This window comes from Danio rerio, chromosome 19, assembly GCF_049306965.1.
Source record: "Danio rerio strain Tuebingen ecotype United States chromosome 19, GRCz12tu, whole genome shotgun sequence".
NCBI lineage: Eukaryota > Metazoa > Chordata > Actinopteri > Cypriniformes > Danionidae > Danio > Danio rerio.
This window is the reverse complement of record NC_133194.1, coordinates 47,796,722-47,814,866: the sequence shown is the minus strand read 5'-3', so window position 1 is coordinate 47,814,866 and position 18,145 is coordinate 47,796,722. Positions and strand designations below refer to the sequence as shown.

The following is an 18,145-nucleotide window of genomic DNA, read 5'->3' as shown; positions in this document are numbered from 1 at the left end:
TATATTCTGCCCTGTTCAAATTTATAAGGAATTTTATTAGTGGACATGTCATACTAGTAGTACAGCATTTTACTATATAACCAATCACTTTAACAAAAATATTTTGTGGAGAGTCCGGTGACCAAAACTGAACAGCAATGACTATAGTGTGAAGTGAAATTTATAACAAAAACAATACAGGCAAGATCATTTCCAGAGATTTTCAATCAGGTTTAGGTCAGCACTCGAGGCTACTATTTCATTATTTCAACAGTTTCTGGCATATAAATTTGCCATGTCTTGTTCCTAACATTTTCATACTGTGATTAATGATTGATTTAAAAATTTGCAAGAGCCAGATATGTTTTGGATTAAATTTTACTAGCAGTTTTGACATATTTAATATGTTTGTAATGACCTCTGTGACTAATGACTAATGATGGATGTGTCTTTGATCTCTTTGAAACCTCAGTGGACAGAAATGAGTGTGATATCAGAGCTGTATTACTGTTTTAGTAAAAACTGGAATGTGAAATCAGTCAGACCTCATTTATTAATAACTGTTTACCAGTGTTTTTATAAGTATGGAAATTGTACACTGTAAATTTAATTGAAAAATAATGATATCAATGAAAAATCATGACAGCAAAGGTTTTTAATCTGACTAGAATTTATCATATATATATATATATATATATATATATATATATATATATATATATATATATATATATATATATATATATATATATATACACACACACACACACACACACACACACATACTATTATTATTTTTATTATTATTGTTATTATTTTTTCATTTAAAAAATATCAGGTTTCAAATTTATTTTTAAGTTATACACATAGATTTTTGTTTAATTGATGAACGAAATGAAATTTAAGGTTGCTGTTTTTTAGTGTTGCACAGACTAGTCAGACTTGATTGTTTATAGTGTACATTGTGTTTTTATTTATTTATTATTTCATTTTATTTATTTATTTATTTTTTTTTAAATGATTCCAGTCCTTCATGGTCATTGATCAAAAATGTACTTTGTTTATGATATACTGTAGCAAGGCTTCGACCTCTTTACTGAACACACCTACATTATTTATCACTGGGAAATACCCATAGCAACATAAAAAAAAAATCAATATACTCTCAAAATCTGTTTGATATTTATTTAAAGGGTTATGAAAGAAGGTTCCAGTCTGAGATGCTAATTGGTCAATAGCAGTGTTTTATTTACGATGAAGCAAGGCTATGACCACTTTCACAGAAGTTTGATAGTTTATAAAGTGCAGAGAGGAAATGACTTTAAAAACTTTACTTTTTTGGGTAAATGGTGCTGTATGTTCATCAAATTGTACTGTCAAATGATGCTTTATATTGCTGGACTCATGCAATAGCTATAGATGTCTGTGTCAGGAAATATCTGTAGTATTAATATGTGGTTTTATTAATTTTATATAAGCACTTTTACAAATGCTCAACAATACTGTAAATGTTTTTCTTTCTAACCCTAGTATTATGATTTCATTTTCAATAGCATTATTGGCATGATTAATTATACCAGATCCTTTCGATAGTATCTGGATGCAGCCTTGATGATGCAAGCTGAGATTGCATCACTCAGAGATGCAACGTCAGACTTTATGCACTCGATGGAGTGAGTGACATCACTGTGACGGGTAGGGTTAGGGGTGGGGTTAGGTGACCGCATTAAAAAGCATTGGATGCAGCTCAGATTGCACTGCACCGAGTCTGCAGCCAGACCCCTCTCGATCCTTAATAATATAACTCTATGATGAGTATTTACTTATTACTTATATTATTTTTAAATATTTCATTTTAATGTTGTTCTATCTTTCATGTGCTTCTGATGGAAATGCTTATACTGTATTTCAGTGTTATTACAGATTGTTCTGTGCATTTATTTCATTGTAAATAAGACGTGTTAAAGCTTGTCCAACGTATCATTCGGTTTATGCATTTAAAACATTTTGTTTGAGTGAATTGAATGTGTGTGATTTCCCCTGCCGATATTGCATTTATAATCAATCAGAGCTACAGAAATGCATCTTAATATTTTATTTCTATTTATTAATTTCTGTTTTAATGTCTACAGCAGTCTAGTTTTAAAGTAAATTGAAATGTATCAAGTTTATTTTGGGAATATGTGTTTTGAGTGTGTTATTAATGTTAGGGATAAAGTACATTCAGGAGGTTGTTATTGCAGAATAAGCCGACAGGTTTATCTACAACCCGACGCAAAGCAGAGCACTGTTGTGCAAGACAGAAGGGCTTTATTTTGCAAAACAACCATCCTGGATGTACAAAATCTTGTTTATTATATGGCTGCTTTCAACAAAACATAATAATTAGACACAAAACATTGCCATAATAGTTTATAAATTCTTTAAATAAACCCAAAGGTGACTGAAATGAAAACCATTGGAGTATACACTAACATGTGTGTTATTCAAACACAAGTTGGCGCCAAACAGTCAGAACCGGTCAAAAACTGCAACGTGACAGACAAGCAGATTAATGTGGTCTAAAGTTGGTGAAAACAACCTCCTGGATGTACTTTATCCTGCTTATTAAAAGGCTGCTTGCCATATAAAAAACGTAAAAATTAGAAACAAAGCCTTGTTCTGAGACGTAATAGTTATTATTAAGACAAAGCTGACAGACATGAAACTAGCTGATGGAGTATACACTAACCTGTACATTATTTAGACACAAGATGGCGCCAAACAGTCCAAACCAGTCAAATACATGACTGACAAGCAGATGAATGTTGTGCAAACTTACCAAAGACAACCTCCTGGTCTGGATGTACTTTATCCCACTGGATGTGCTTTTATTACTTGACTACTTGCCAAAAAAAAAAAAAAAAAGAGCTTTAATAGTTAATAATAATTGCTATAACATAAGGCTGACAGAGATGAAAACAGCTGATGGAGTAGGCCTAGTAGGATGTACTTTATCCTGCTTATTACATGACTATTTGCTACAAAAACGTAAACATTAGACACAAAGCATTGTTCTGAGCCGTTATCATTAATAATAAGACAAAGCTGACAGAAATGAAGCCAGCTGATGGAATATACACTAACCTGTCCTTTATTCAGACACAAGATGGCGCCAAACAGTCCAAACCAGTCAAAAATAGCGACATGACAGACAAGCAGATGAATGTTGCGCAAACTTACCAAAGTCAACCTCCTGGTCTGGATGTACTTTATCCAGCTTATTACATGACTACTTGCCAAAAAAAAAAGTAATTCTTAATAGTAATTGCTATAACACAAAGCTGACAGAGATGAAAACAGCTGATGGAGTAGGCCTACACAGTAACCTGTGCACTATTCAGACACAAGGTGGTGCTAAAAAATCAAAAACCACTCAAAATCAGTGGAGTAACAGACAAGCAGAAAAATGTGTATGTAAAGTTGGTGAAAACAACCTCCTGGATGTACTTTATCCTGCTTATTACATGACTATTTGCTACAAAAACCTAAAAATTAGACACAAAGCATTGTTCTGAGCCGTAATCATTAATAATAAGACAAAGCTGACAGAAATGAAACCAGCTGATGGAGTATACACTAACCTGTCCTTTATTCAGACACAAGATGGCGCCAAACAGTCCAAACCAGTCAAAAATAGCGACATGACAGACAAGCAGATGAATGTTGTGCAAACTTACCAAAGTCAACCTCCTGGTCAGGATGTACTTTATCCAGCTTATTACATGACTACTTGCCAAAAAAAAAATGTCATTCTTAATAGTAATTGCTATAACACAAAGCTGACAGAGATGAAAACAGCTGATGGAGTAGGCCTACACAGTAACCTGTGCACTATTCAGACACAAGGTGGTGCTAAAAAATCAAAAACCACTCAAAATCAGTGGAGTAACAGACAAGCAGAAAAATGTGTATGTAAAGTTGGTGAAAACAACCTCCTGGATGTACTTTGCCCTGCTTATTATTTGACTGCTTGCCACAAAACATACAAATTATACACAGTGTTGTTCTACAAACATAATAGTTTACTAATTCATTAATTAAATGCAAAACTGACAGAAATGATAACAGTTTGACAGAGGATTTACTGACCTGTGCATTATTCAGTCACAAGATGGCGCAAACAGTCAAAAACAGCGACGTGACTACCAGATGAATGTGGTGTAAACTTCTGGATGTACTTTATCCTGCTTATGACATGACTACTTGCGACAAAACATACACATTATACACAAAACTTTATTAATTGTGTTAATTCATTAATCGAATGCAAAGCTGACCGAATTTAAAACAGCAGGAGGAGCATAACGTTGTAATCGCCCGCGCATTTTTCGGTCACAAGATGGCGCCAAACAGTTAAAAACAAAAACTGACAGAAACTGACTGAAAAAGCATGATAATTGTAGTGAAACACGTCATGTTTTTGTCATTCTAGTAAACACTTCTCTCTCTCTTTGCTTTACAGGTTTCATATATACTTGTGGTGGAACATTAAAAGGAAGAAATGGGACCATTGAAAGTCCTGGTTTTCCATATGGATATCAGAACGGGGCAAACTGTACGTGGGTTATTGTAGCAGAGGAGGGCAACCGAATTCAAATAGTCTTTCAGTCATTCGCGGTGGAGGAGGACTATGACTTTTTATCGCTCTACGACGGACATCCGCATCCGGCTAACTTCAGGACGAGGTGGGTGCTGTTTCTAATCCACGCACAGTTATTGTATCAGAGCTCAATGCGAGAATAAATGCGTAGAAACTTCATATGTGATTACCGGAATGATCCAGAAAGCACTTTGCTGTGTGTAATTTATGGTGTGCCTGTAAGCAGCTTGACTGTGGAGCCAAATGAAAGTGCTGCCAAGAGCTTTCCCTGGATAATTATGCTAAAAAAAAATGAAGCACTATTTTCTAACTTGGCCATTGTTTGATGCATTCCTCTATCATTTACAGTCGACTATAAAGTTTCATATTGGAGTTAAAATTATTAGCCCTCCTGTATATTTCCCCACACATTTCTAAACCTTATAGATTTAATAGCAAATTTCTAATAACTGATTTCTTTTATCTTTGCCTTGACAGTTTATAATATTTGACTAGATATTTTTTAAGATACTAGTATTCAGCTTTAAGTCACATTTAAAGGCTTAACTAGGTTAATTAGTTTAAAGTTTGGATATTTAGACAAGTCGTTGTATAATGATAGTTTGTTCTGTTGACAATCAAAAATGTATCCGTTCATTCATTTTCTTTTCTGCTTAGCCCCTCTATTAATATGGGGTCGCCACAGTGGAATGAACCGCCAACTTATCTAGAATATGTTTTTATGCAGCGGAGGCCCTTCCAGCCGCAACCAATCACTGGGAAACATCCATACACACTCATTCACACACACACACACACACACACACACACACACACACACACACACACACACACACACACACTATGGTCGATTTTAGGAGATCCAATTCACCCATGCCAACATGGGAGAACATGCAAACTCCACACAGACATGCCAACTTACCCAGCCGAGGTTCAAACCAGCAACCTTTTTGCTGGTTTGCAAACATGCCACCCACTGCGCCACTGCATCACCACAATCGAAAAATATTAACATGAAAATAGTTAAAAAAGAAATGTTAAACTGCTTTTATTCTAGCCAAAACAAAACAAATACTGCCGAGTTCACACCAGATGCAGAAGATGCTGCAAGCGCGAGTGATTAACATGTTAAGTCAATGCAAATGTGCGAATAAACGTCCTGCCGTGAGATTTGCATGAATGGCACAGCACAAATGACGTGAATTGTGCGGCGCGAATTGAGCGTTTTGCGCATTTGATGCACTAAATGCGCGTTTCGCATGAATCGCTCGAGTTCGAAAATCTCGTTTACCAATCAAGTTTACCAATCAGGAGCTTGCTCTTGTGGGGGCATGATTGTAAGTAGCGCTTGTGTTGGTGTCTCGGGGGAAATCCTCCAGCCAACACCGACAACAGTTCATCAAACTGTTCTCGGCTCAGTGAGAAGCACCGCTGAAAGCCTCCGTCATCCAAGTTAAGTTTCTGGTGGAGTTTAGCTGGATGCACCTCTGAAAGGATGTAGTGGACTCAGACACGACCCTAAATGTATCGACACTGTTTTTCAGCCTTCATAAAGCACATAAACACTGTTATTTTCCTAATAAAATCCATGTTAGCCATTTAGCAATGAAGCTAGAGTCACCGGGCAGACAGAAGCCGTGCCCATCACCCGAATCCGTGTCTGTTCTGAAGTGAATTTGGCACGCGAATGAATCGGGGTTTGACGAGCGAATGAATCGGGGTTTGACGAGCGAATGAATCGGGGTTTGACGCGCAAATTAAGGGGGGTTTGATGCGCGAATGAAGCGAGTAAACTCAAATGTTCACGCGGCTATTAACGCACAAATAGCGCTATTTATCTGCACGTTCCGCGTCTGGTATGATCACAGCTTGAGACTTTCTCCAGAAGAAAAAATATTAGAGGTAATACTTTGACAAAATCTTTGCTCTTTTAAACATCGTTTTGGAAATATAAGAAAGGAAATAAGATTCACAGGAGGGTTAATCATTTTGACTTCAACTTTACTTAAAAGCATCTCAAGGGTATGCCCTTGCATCTATAGGGTTTTACATGGATTTATTGAGACCTTCTCTGCTAAGCTGGTGTGCATGAAGGGTAAAGAGCAACTGTCTACTGTTTATGATCTGGCAATTATATGGGACATGACTGGTTTTTCACATGAACCACTGTGTGGCTTTGTTGCTGGAATATGTTTCCAAGTGCTTATGTTTTGCTGTGTATCGCTGCTTTTATATACTGTGTGAGCCCAAATACCCCAGTATAGGTGAAGGGGACACTATACTGTCAGTGAGCGTCGTCTTTTGGAAGACACGTTAAACCAAGGTCCTGACTCTCTTTGGTCATGAAATATTCCATGGCGCTTCTCGTAAAGAGTAGGGGTGTAACCCCGTGTTTTTGGCCAAATTTCCTCCATCAGCCTTTAACCATCATGGCCTCTTATTTATGCCCCATCCACCGAATTGGCTCTATCACTGTCTCCACTCCATCTGTAGCTGGTGTGTGGTGAGCGCACTGGCGTTGTTTGCCATCGCATCATTCAAGTGGAGCTGCACACTAGTGGTTACACCCCCTCATGGTTGTGATGCGCTTTAAGTGTATGGAAATAAATGCACTATATAAATATAAATTACAGTACATTCATTAGAATACATGTTAAAGGGACAGTGCACCCCAAAAATTGAAATGTCTGTTCATTTACTGTACAATAATCAACCTCAGGGCACTTAAGATGACCGGATGATTATTAATTATTATTATTATTATTATTATTATTATTATTATTATTAATACATTATTATTATTATTATTATTATTATTATTTGTATTTGTATTTGTATTTGTATTATTATTTGTATTATTTTTTATAATAATTATTGTTGTTGTTGTTGTTGTTGTTATTATTATTATTATTATTATTATTAATGTTATTTGTATTATTATTATTATTATTATCATTGTTGTTATTATTATTATTATTATCATCGATATTATTGTTATTTTTACTATTATCATCGTTATAATTATTATTATCATTATTATTATTATTATTATTATTATTATTGTTTATTATTATTATTTTATTTATTTTTTTGCTGAAAATGTAGTCTGTGATGATTTATAGAATGCAAGTTATTATTACCCATGTCACCTGACAATACATTGAGGTTAGAAAACCCTGTCTGAATGATGGCCTGTAATTATAATTTAATAAATGGACCAAGTGAGTTAACTGCAAACTTGCATTTCATTTGGTTAAGTATTCTATTTATTCTATTTATTTATTGTATTTATTAATCTAAATGATATGGAATCTCTCTAACCTGTCCTTTTTATTTTTATTTCTAGATATAGTAATACCAGATAAAAAATTAATAAATTATGTAAAAAAATAAATAAATAAATAAATAAAAAAACAGGTGTAAAGTTTTTTAAAATTTAATTTAATTTAATTTAATTTAATTTAATTTAATTTAATTTAATTTAATTTAATTTAACTTAATTTAATTTAATTTAATTTAATTTAATTTAATTTTATTTTATTTTATTTAAATTTAAGTTTTATTTTATTTATTTGCATTTTATTTTAAAAAGCATATAAATGAAAATAGAATGAACATTATAAAGCCAGGGTAATAGACAATATTAATAATATTAATAATACATAAAAGCAGACACATTTTTTAAACAAATCATTAATTATTAAATAATAATTAAATAATTTTTACAATTATAAACAAAGCAGGATCTTTAAATTAATCAAATACTAAACTGATAAAAGTACAACAAGCAAGTAAAGCAGTGATGTCTTGAAAAGCTTCCTTTTTTTCTTCTCCATTGATTAAAAGCATCTCATTTACGTCTCCCGCTGTCCTGCAGGGAGGAGATATTAGAAATGGTGGATGTGGAGAAGAGGAAGGAGGAATAATGACAGAGCTTAATTAAACAGCTCAAGAAGTAAATAATGCAGGATTCTGCAGGCACTACATTGGTGTCTCGCATCTCTGTGTTCACTGGCAGCACAGACAAATTGCATGTTGCTATTCAGACGCTTAAATTATGCTCTGCAATTAGGAATTGAGCCTCTCAGTTTCTCTCTGCTTCTGTTTGAAGAGAGATACAGCACTGTATATTCTGCTTCTTTATGGCCTCTACTGTCGTCCTTAGGGGTTGTGGCACTAATACCATGTCGCTCATAAAACCAATTACAGTTATTCACCTATACGCCCAAAGATAATTATGTTGATTGATTAGGATTTATTTGGAATTGAAAAACCCATTGCTACTACTACTACTACTACTACTACTACTACTACTACTAATAATAATAATAATAATAATAATATTACAATGAATAATAATAATAATAATGATAATAATAATATTACAATGAATAATAATAATAATAATAATGATAATAATAATAATAATAATAGATGTGCTTAATAATAATAACAATGATTATAACATTACTAGTATTTAATTTGTGCATCTATATGTTCATATAATATCAATACTAATAATAATGCTAATAATTTAATAAGAACATTTATTTATTTAATTTATTGTTATTGTTATTATTATTATTATTATTATTATTATTATTATTATTATTATTATTATTAATTTCTTTATAACAATTATAACAAAACACAATGCTAATAATAATACTATTAATGCTAAAGCTAATAATGCTAATAATAATGCTAATAATAATGCTAATAATAATAACAATAATAATATTATTAATAATAATAATAATAATAATAGTATCATTAATAATAATAATATTTATTATTATTATTATTATATAATAATAATAATAATAATAATAATAATAATAATAATAATAATAATAATAATAATAATAATAATAATGGACATTAATAATAATAATAATAATAATAATAATAATAATAATAATAATGATAATAATAATAATAATAATAATAATAATATTAATATCCATAATAATGAAATATTAATAATAATAATAATAATAATAATAAAAATAATAATAATAATAATAATAATAATACATTTATTTAATTTATTTATTATTTTGAGTCATTTAAAAGAACAATTTTAATTTAGCAATGACTATAAAAAGGATAGTAATGTATTAGTAATAATATTAATGAATATTATTTTTTATTAGTAGTAGTAATAGTGTTTCATTTATTTATAACAATTATATCCAAACATGTTCAAATATTATCAATAATAATAATAATAGTAATAATAATAATAATAATAATAATAATAATAATAATAATAATAATAATAATAATAATAATAATAATGATAATAATAATAATAATAATAATAATAATAATAATAATAATAATAATAATTTAATATTTAATATGCTTATAACAATTACATATTACATGTTATTGCAACAATGAAAATAATAATATTAATAATAGTAATAATAATAATAATAATAATAATAATAATAATCATCATCATACTACTACTACTACTACTACTACTACTACTACTAATAATAATAATAATAATAATAATAATAATAATAATAATAATAATAATCATCATACTACTACTACTACTAATAATAATAATAATAATAATAATATTAAAAAGGATATCATTCTTGGTCATTGTTAAATAAATGTTTTTTCTTTTAAATGCAAAATCACTCAAAACAACAAATAAACTAATGCATAAATAAAATGTATTTATTTATTTGTTTGTTTGTTTTTGTTTTTAACAATCTCCCGATACATGTAAATAAAAACAGATAATAATACTGGATCAACTAATTATGATTTTAACTTACTAACTAACTAACTAACTAACTAACTAACTAACTAACTAACTAACTAACTAACAACCTAAATAAATAAATCAGATTTTATTAAGCTTTAATTAACTTTGTCTGAGCGAACTGAATGTGTGTTGACCCACAGACAAGCCTGAAATTATTTATACCCTAATAATTTCAAGATTGACTGTATATAAATGTTACGAGTGTCATTTCTGCACTGCCAGTTCATTTGTTTTATCATTTTCTTCTTGTCGCTGAAAGACGCGTGGGCGATGATGCCTCAGATCTGAATGGGCGATGCATGCTTTCTGTCCTCGTTTTACATCCATAATTATTATTAATGTGACCTGCCCAGGCCTCTAAAAAGAGCTGTGCATTTAAATTAATTATAAATGAACAATGCCAGAGCCTGACATCTGAAGATATGAGTGATTAATCTTCAAATATGTACAGATCTGTCTGAATCATTCACAGCTTTGCTCGGAAAATATCAAAACGAATTGTAAATAGGTGTAAATGATCCTTTGGCTGGCAGGCAATTAAGCGTCCCGACTCAAACTGTAATTGCACAAACATCTGCTATTCTGTGTGAAATATGACTCATGGCTGATGCATAATTGACTGCTATTATTTGTAAATAATAAAGTCTGACATATAGAGGCCAGATAGCTGTTATAATACTAGTAAACATGGTCTTTAATGAAATGTAATGACAGCATGTAAGAGAGACCTCTGATTCACCTCTTGATTCAAAGACTTGTAATAATGGTTGTTTTTTTTTTGGGCCACCGTACTTGTACTTTGTATATGTTAGTCTTCTCTTTGTTTTTGTTGTGACTGGCTTATAGAGCATTGTGGTGTATTGCTGCTGTCTGGTGTAAATGAAACTAAAGAAAGATTTTGATTTAAAAAGTTCTAATAATTGTATTTTATTTTGTAAACTTGATTTGTTTGTGATAGAATATAAGGAATATCAATAAACATAGTAATATCTATATTTAATAAAATAATATTTTGTAACAATTTAATAACCAACATCATCATCATTATTACTATGTCTTATTTATTTATTATTATTATTATTATTATTATTATTATTATTATTATTTGTATTTATCTGGTAATAATAATAACATTAATAATAATAATAATAATAATGATAATAATACTAATAATACTAATAATAAAAATAATAATAATAACATCAATAATAATAATAATAATAATAATAATAATAATAATTATTATTATTATTATTATTATTATTATTATTATTATTTATAATGCTATTATTATTATGTGTTGTATTTATTTGTTAATAATAATAATAATAATAATAATAATAATAATAATAATTATTATTATTATTATTATTATTATTATTAATATTATTATTATTATTATTATTAATGTTATATTTTTTTTTGTTTTATCGAGACTATATACAGTAGTATACAATACAACATAGAAAAAATTACAGACTGTCTTACTTTTCCTATTTTCCCACTATACCCTCAAAATAAAATACATAAAATGTATGATTTATAAACAAAAAATATCCTCTGGGAGAAAATAAATGAATAAATAAATAAATAAATAAATAAATAAATAAATAAATAAATAAATAAATAAATAAATAATATAAGTGAAATTATTATTATTATGATTATTATGATGATTTTTATTATGCTCATTATTATTTATTATTATTATTATTATTATTATTATTATTATTATTATTTCTGCAGTATTTCATTAATTTCCCCCTTGTACTCTCATATATTCGAGAGGAAGCCTGCATATCCCAAGAGTCCTTCATCTTCCTCCAGTCCTGTATGTTTCTTCATCTTCATGCATGTGTCTGCTTCTTTATGTAATATCAGTGTTTGTGTGTGTGTGTGTGTGTGCCAGACTGTGACTGAGTGAAGGCAGGTGTAATTGCAGACGCTGCTGGCGTAATTATTCATCAGTCTGTACTGGCGGCGGACGGAGGAAACCAAAGCCTCCACCAGCAATTATTCATCGCCATCCTGTCACTCAAAAACTACCCATCGCCATAAATCATGGGTCATTTGTTTTTATGCCTGATGGAGGAGGGCTGTGTTGGGGCTGAACAGTATATAATGTTTGAGTGTTGATATTGCAATGTCATTTCTCAGGATTAGATTATTAATTAAAGATTAAATGATAAAGATATTAATAAACAGTTTTATTTATTTCATTCATTTCTTTTTGGCTTATTCCCTTTCTTAATCCGGGGTCACCACAGCGGAATAAACCGCCAACATATGTTTTATGCAGCGCATGCCCTTCCATCTGCAACTGATCACTGGGAAACACTCATGCACACTCAATTACTCACACACTACGGCCAATTTAGCTTACCCAATTCACCTGTCCCACATGTCTTTGGACTGTGGGGGAAACCGGAGCATGTGAACCCAAACGAACATGAAGAGAACATGCAAACGCCACATAGAAATGCCAACTGACCCAGTCGAGGCCTGAAGCAACGACCTTCTTGCTGTGAGGTGATCGTGCTACCCACTGCGCCACCATGTCACCAATTTTATTTATTAATTTTTTGTTATTACATACATTTTTTATTGTTTTCTTTCGTTACATGACAGGATATAATAAAAACATACTACAGGTATACTGTATATATGTGGGCCTATGAAATAAACCAACTAAATAAATAAATGAACAAACAAACAACTGAACAAACAAACCAAATAAATTCATGAATAAACAAACAAACAAAAAACAAATAAATGCATAAATAAATAAACAAACAAACAAATAAATGTATGACCAAAATAAATAAACAAACAAGCAAATAAATAAATAAATGAATGAATAAACAAATAAACAAACAAATAAATAAATAAATAAATGCATGAATAAATAAACAAGCAAACAAATAAATAAATGCATTTATTTATATATATATATATATATATATATATATATATATATATATATATATATATATATATATATATATATATATATATATATATATATATATATAAACAAATGCATGAATGAATAAATAAACAAACCAATTATTTACAAAATAATATAATAATAATTAAAGGAAAATAAAAATAAATAAAATTATTATGATGAAAAGAGAGATGTCACATACAACTAGGCATGGACTGGTCTAAGATTCTGACAATGAAAACCTTGGATAAAAGTTTCACTGTATTTTGATTACTGCTCTCAAATATGTTGTTCTGGGTAAAAAAAAAACAACAACTTTTTTTCCTATTGAACACAAGATATTGAAATATTTTGGAACAGTAAACATGTCAGGCTAAGAAATTAAAATAAATCATCAACCTGCCATCTTAATTAGTTTACAAAACTGATTTATTTACTTGGAAAAGGCATCTTTGGATATCTTTCTTTGCTTTAAATGTAAAGTAAGTAGGCCACTGCACTACGGTGCATAGCACATAGGATGCCCATAGCAGAATAGGATGTTGGTTTATAAGCAATCTGTTTCTCAAATGTTTGCTGAATCATGTGCTGACCAGTAGCTTTTGATGTGGAGGGTCCTTTTCTGCTGGAGATACTGTTGCCCTAAACTAAATCAAATAGTTGTAAAAAAAAATAAAATAATAATAATAATAAAAAAAAAATATATATATATATATATATATATATATATATATATATATATATATATATATATATATATATATATATATATATATATAAACACTTACATATACTTTAGGAACGGTATAACAGATTTTTTTTTTTACTTTTCCAAACTGTAGTAAACCTTGAAACCGGTTATCATTCCATGTCTATATACAACCAGAAATTGTCCCATGCCCAGAAATCCTTGCTTTTTTTTAATAAAGCAAACAGCCATACAAGGATGTTCTGATCATTATGTTGACCCACTCCTTTAGCTCAGGAGTTTTCTGATGCCTTAAAATTACTCTGGCTCTTACAGATAAAAAACACCCCATGACCACCATGAATTTTCTCCTAGTGTGTTTGGCGTTTGTTCCCTGTGCCCCAACAGACATGATCTTGATGAGAATATCGCAATGTCAGATTTTTCCAATATAGTGTAGCCCTATGCTGGATTGATGCATGGGTGGAACATGAAAATCAAGAGGTGCTCAGATATAACATAAATGGATACCTTTGTCTTTAACTCATGCATATGTATGAGGAGAGAGAATGCAGAAAGACTGTGAGCTGGTTCTAAAAGCATTAGTTGCAGATGAAATGGTGATTTAAAACGACAACAATGAAGCTTTTTTCTTTATTTTCTGAGATATTCTGACAGGGGAATAGGATTTAAAAAATAGCTTAACCAAACAAGACAATTCTGTGATTGTTTGCTTATTTTCTTGTCTTTTTAAAAGCGAGTCTAAACAAGCGAATGTGTTGATTCACAAAGGCAGATTTTTTTTTTCTTAATGTTTCTTTGTTTTGCTTTTTTTTTTTTGTGTATATTTCATAGACTTGTTATAAGTGGGTGTTTTTATGTTACTACTTTTTGATAATTTGGATATTTTTTGTCCTTTTCACAGCTTGTGGTGGTGTTTAATGTATTGCATGTTTAGTGTAGTGCACAAAACTATATTAATAAAACAAGATGTTACACATACACTGGGCTCTAACTGACCAAGATTAGGAACAACAAATAATAACTTGACTTCTAGTTGATCATTTGGTGTCAGAAGTGGCTTATATGAAAGGCAAAGGCCTCTTGATTATGTTTATTTTACCATAAAAAAATATGATCATGCCTTGATTTTTAATAATTTAATTGGGCAGTAAGGTCTGACTATGCTGAGACAAATTCTTTTCACTTAACAGAAATAATGTCTAGTATAGACTATAAAGTCCTGCTGCAGTGGAGACAATGAATATTGTGTCTGACTCCATCATGAGCTTGGAGGACTGCATCCATACATCTCTGCACTGACTCAAATCACTGATTAATAAATTTATATTAAAAGATTAATAAGTCATCTGGAATGGCAAAGAAAGCGTTCTTGCAGGACTCCCAGAGCTCATCAATATTCTTTGGATTCATCTTTAGTGCCTCCTCCTTCATCTTAACCTAAACATGCTCAATAATGTTCATATTTGGTGACTGGGCTGGCCAATCCTGCAGCACCTTCTATGCTTTTAGGAGCTTTAATGTGGAGGCTGAAGTATGAGATGTAGCGCTATCCTGCTGGAGAATTTGCCCTCCCTTGTAGTTTGTAATGTAATGGGCAGCACAAATGTCTTGATACCTCAGGCTGTCGCACGCCCCCATACTGAATGTAACCCCAAACCATGATTTTTCCTTCACCAAACTTGACTGATTTCAGTGAGAATCTTGGCTCCATGCCGGTTCCAGTAGGTCTTCTGCAGTATTTGTGATGTTTGGGATGCAGCTCAACAGAAGATTCATCAGAAAAATCTACCTTCTGGCAATGTTACAAATGAACTAGAAAGTTATTACATGTTGCTCTTATAACTGGGATCTATGACTAGTCTTTTGTCAGATATTACATTGAATTATAAGACGTAAGGCACTACTTTAAAATTTTTACACCTCCTTTACTATAACAAAACCATTATAATGAAAGTGGTCATGTACAAGAAATATGCAAGGATGTTATCTCAATATTATTCTGGATTTCTACTTTAATTATGATAGTTAAACTTCTTTAACAATTTTGAACCAATGTTGTGGTAAATATGACTAAATCCACCAGTAGGTGGGGACGACTACTGGTTTTAATGAGTTCTTCAACACAATCTCATGGCAGTCCATAACTTTTTTTAATTAGTAGCTAATTTGTATCTCAATCACAGTCATACAATTTAGTATGATTTGCTCATCTCCCAATGACGGTTGGGTTTTTGCTCGGGGTTTGGTGCCACATCTCCTTTTCAAAGTCACAATTTCATATGACTGAACTTCTATGAATTGGTACACATCCGCCACTAATCTGACAAAACTTAAATGAGTTGCATTTCTTCCTGAGATCAGGCTGGTTCTCGGTTTAATTATTCAAGTTATTTGTGAGTGGCACGGTGGTGCAGTGGGTAGCGCTGTCGTCTCGTAGCAAAAAGATCATGGGTTCGAGCCTTGGCTGGGTCAGTTGGCATTTCTGTGTGGAGTTTCCTCTGGGTGCTCGAGTTTCCCCCACAAGTCCAAAGACATGTGCTATAGGTGAACTGGGTAGGCTCAATTGTCCGGAGTGTGAATGAGAGTGTTTGGGTGTTTCCCAGTAATGGGTTGCAGCTGGAAGGGCATCCGCTGGATAAAACATTTGCTGGATAAGTTGGCGGTTCATTCCACGATGGTGACCCCTAATTAATAAAGGGACTAAGCTGAAAAGAAAATGAATGAACGATTCAAGTGATTCATTCAACTTACTGATTCATTAAGGATTTTTTAAAGCATTCACTCAAATGATTCATTTAAAAACAGATTCATGCAGGGGCAAAACAAATAAGCTACACAAATATTCTGATCCAGCTTTTTAAAATATTTTTAGTGGCAAAACAGAAACAAGTTGTCCATTTTAAATGCTTGTTTGTTGAACTTTATCAATATTGCACTCACTTATTGGGAATATTTAGATATTTTGGAAAACTGTGATTTTACTGAGCTCTATCTGTCCTAAATATAAAACCAAACCCTTACATGCATTTTAAAATGTATTTTATTTATTTATTTGCTTTTATAACTTGAAATATAAGATCAGTCTAACTTCATTCTAATAGGCTTTATCAAGCAGTCTTTTCTAAAGCAGAGTTTTAGACTCGCAATACGCTTCTAATAATCAATAATGTCAATGCTTGTACATTGATTAGCAGCTATCGATAAGCATCGCTTAGCCTTATTTGAGGTGCTCTGTCCCTTTAAATCTGCTTCTGGATTTTACATTACATTCGGTTCATCGTCTGGAAGCTGTAAAACCCACAAACTAACCTCTTCCTTTCACACAGCCGCTCTCATTACACTTTCTAGGAATGCCGGGTGAAACTCATTCAAGCCGGGTTACTGCTATCGATTGTTGGCTCAAATACAGTCAGTTTCTCCATCATATCCCTGAGGTCTGGAAGAGGAGAGCGACACGTCATTGGTGTGGCTTCTCGAAAGACGTCTCTCATACCAAGTGGGCTGTTTTGAATAGGGAGGGAGAAAGGGAGAGAGAGTGACAGACTACGGTTTATCCCTATCTAGTGGGTGTAGAGGAGTAGCAGTCTGGTCTGTTGCTGTGCAGTGTTTTCTGCCAAGAGGGAAACAGGACTCTCTCTCTCTTTCTCTCTCTTTTTTTCTCTCTATCCAACTAATACATGCTCTGGTTGAGTTACTGACACCTTGTGGTAAATCGGCAAAGTGCAGCAGTCATTATTATTCTTATTTTTAGTACTGTAAAATCCGTGTACTAATAATGGGGAGGGGGGTTGGTGGGTTTGACTTTATTTATGGCCCCTGCAGAATGTCAAAACAAGATGTGTGGAGGGTCCGCCCTTTAAAACGTGCAACATAGTTTGCTCTGATCAGTAATAATAAAAATAATCATAATAATAATTGTATCCACAGTGCGAATCTCAGGGGGATTTGGGGGGAATTGACCCTCCTAATTTGGGTTGGAGGGTTGTTTGGAGGGTTTGGTCCCATAATTATGGCTCGATAACCCTTGAAAGATGTCAAAACAAGATGTGTGAAGGTTCTGCCCTTTAAAATGTG

The 18,145-nt window shown here is 31.7% G+C and overlaps 1 protein-coding gene across 3 annotated transcripts in view; it reads left to right on the top strand.

The window, feature by feature from the left end:
• Positions 1-18,145, top strand: part of csmd3b (CUB and Sushi multiple domains 3b) — a 990,558-nt gene that overhangs the window by 136,164 nt on the left and 836,249 nt on the right. For all 3 annotated transcript variants that reach the window (XM_068215335.2, XM_017352314.4, XM_021468186.3), the window contains exon 2: positions 4,484-4,706. In XM_068215335.2, coding sequence (XP_068071436.1) covers positions 4,484-4,706 — 223 coding nt within the window. The remainder of the gene's footprint in view (positions 1-4,483; positions 4,707-18,145) is intronic.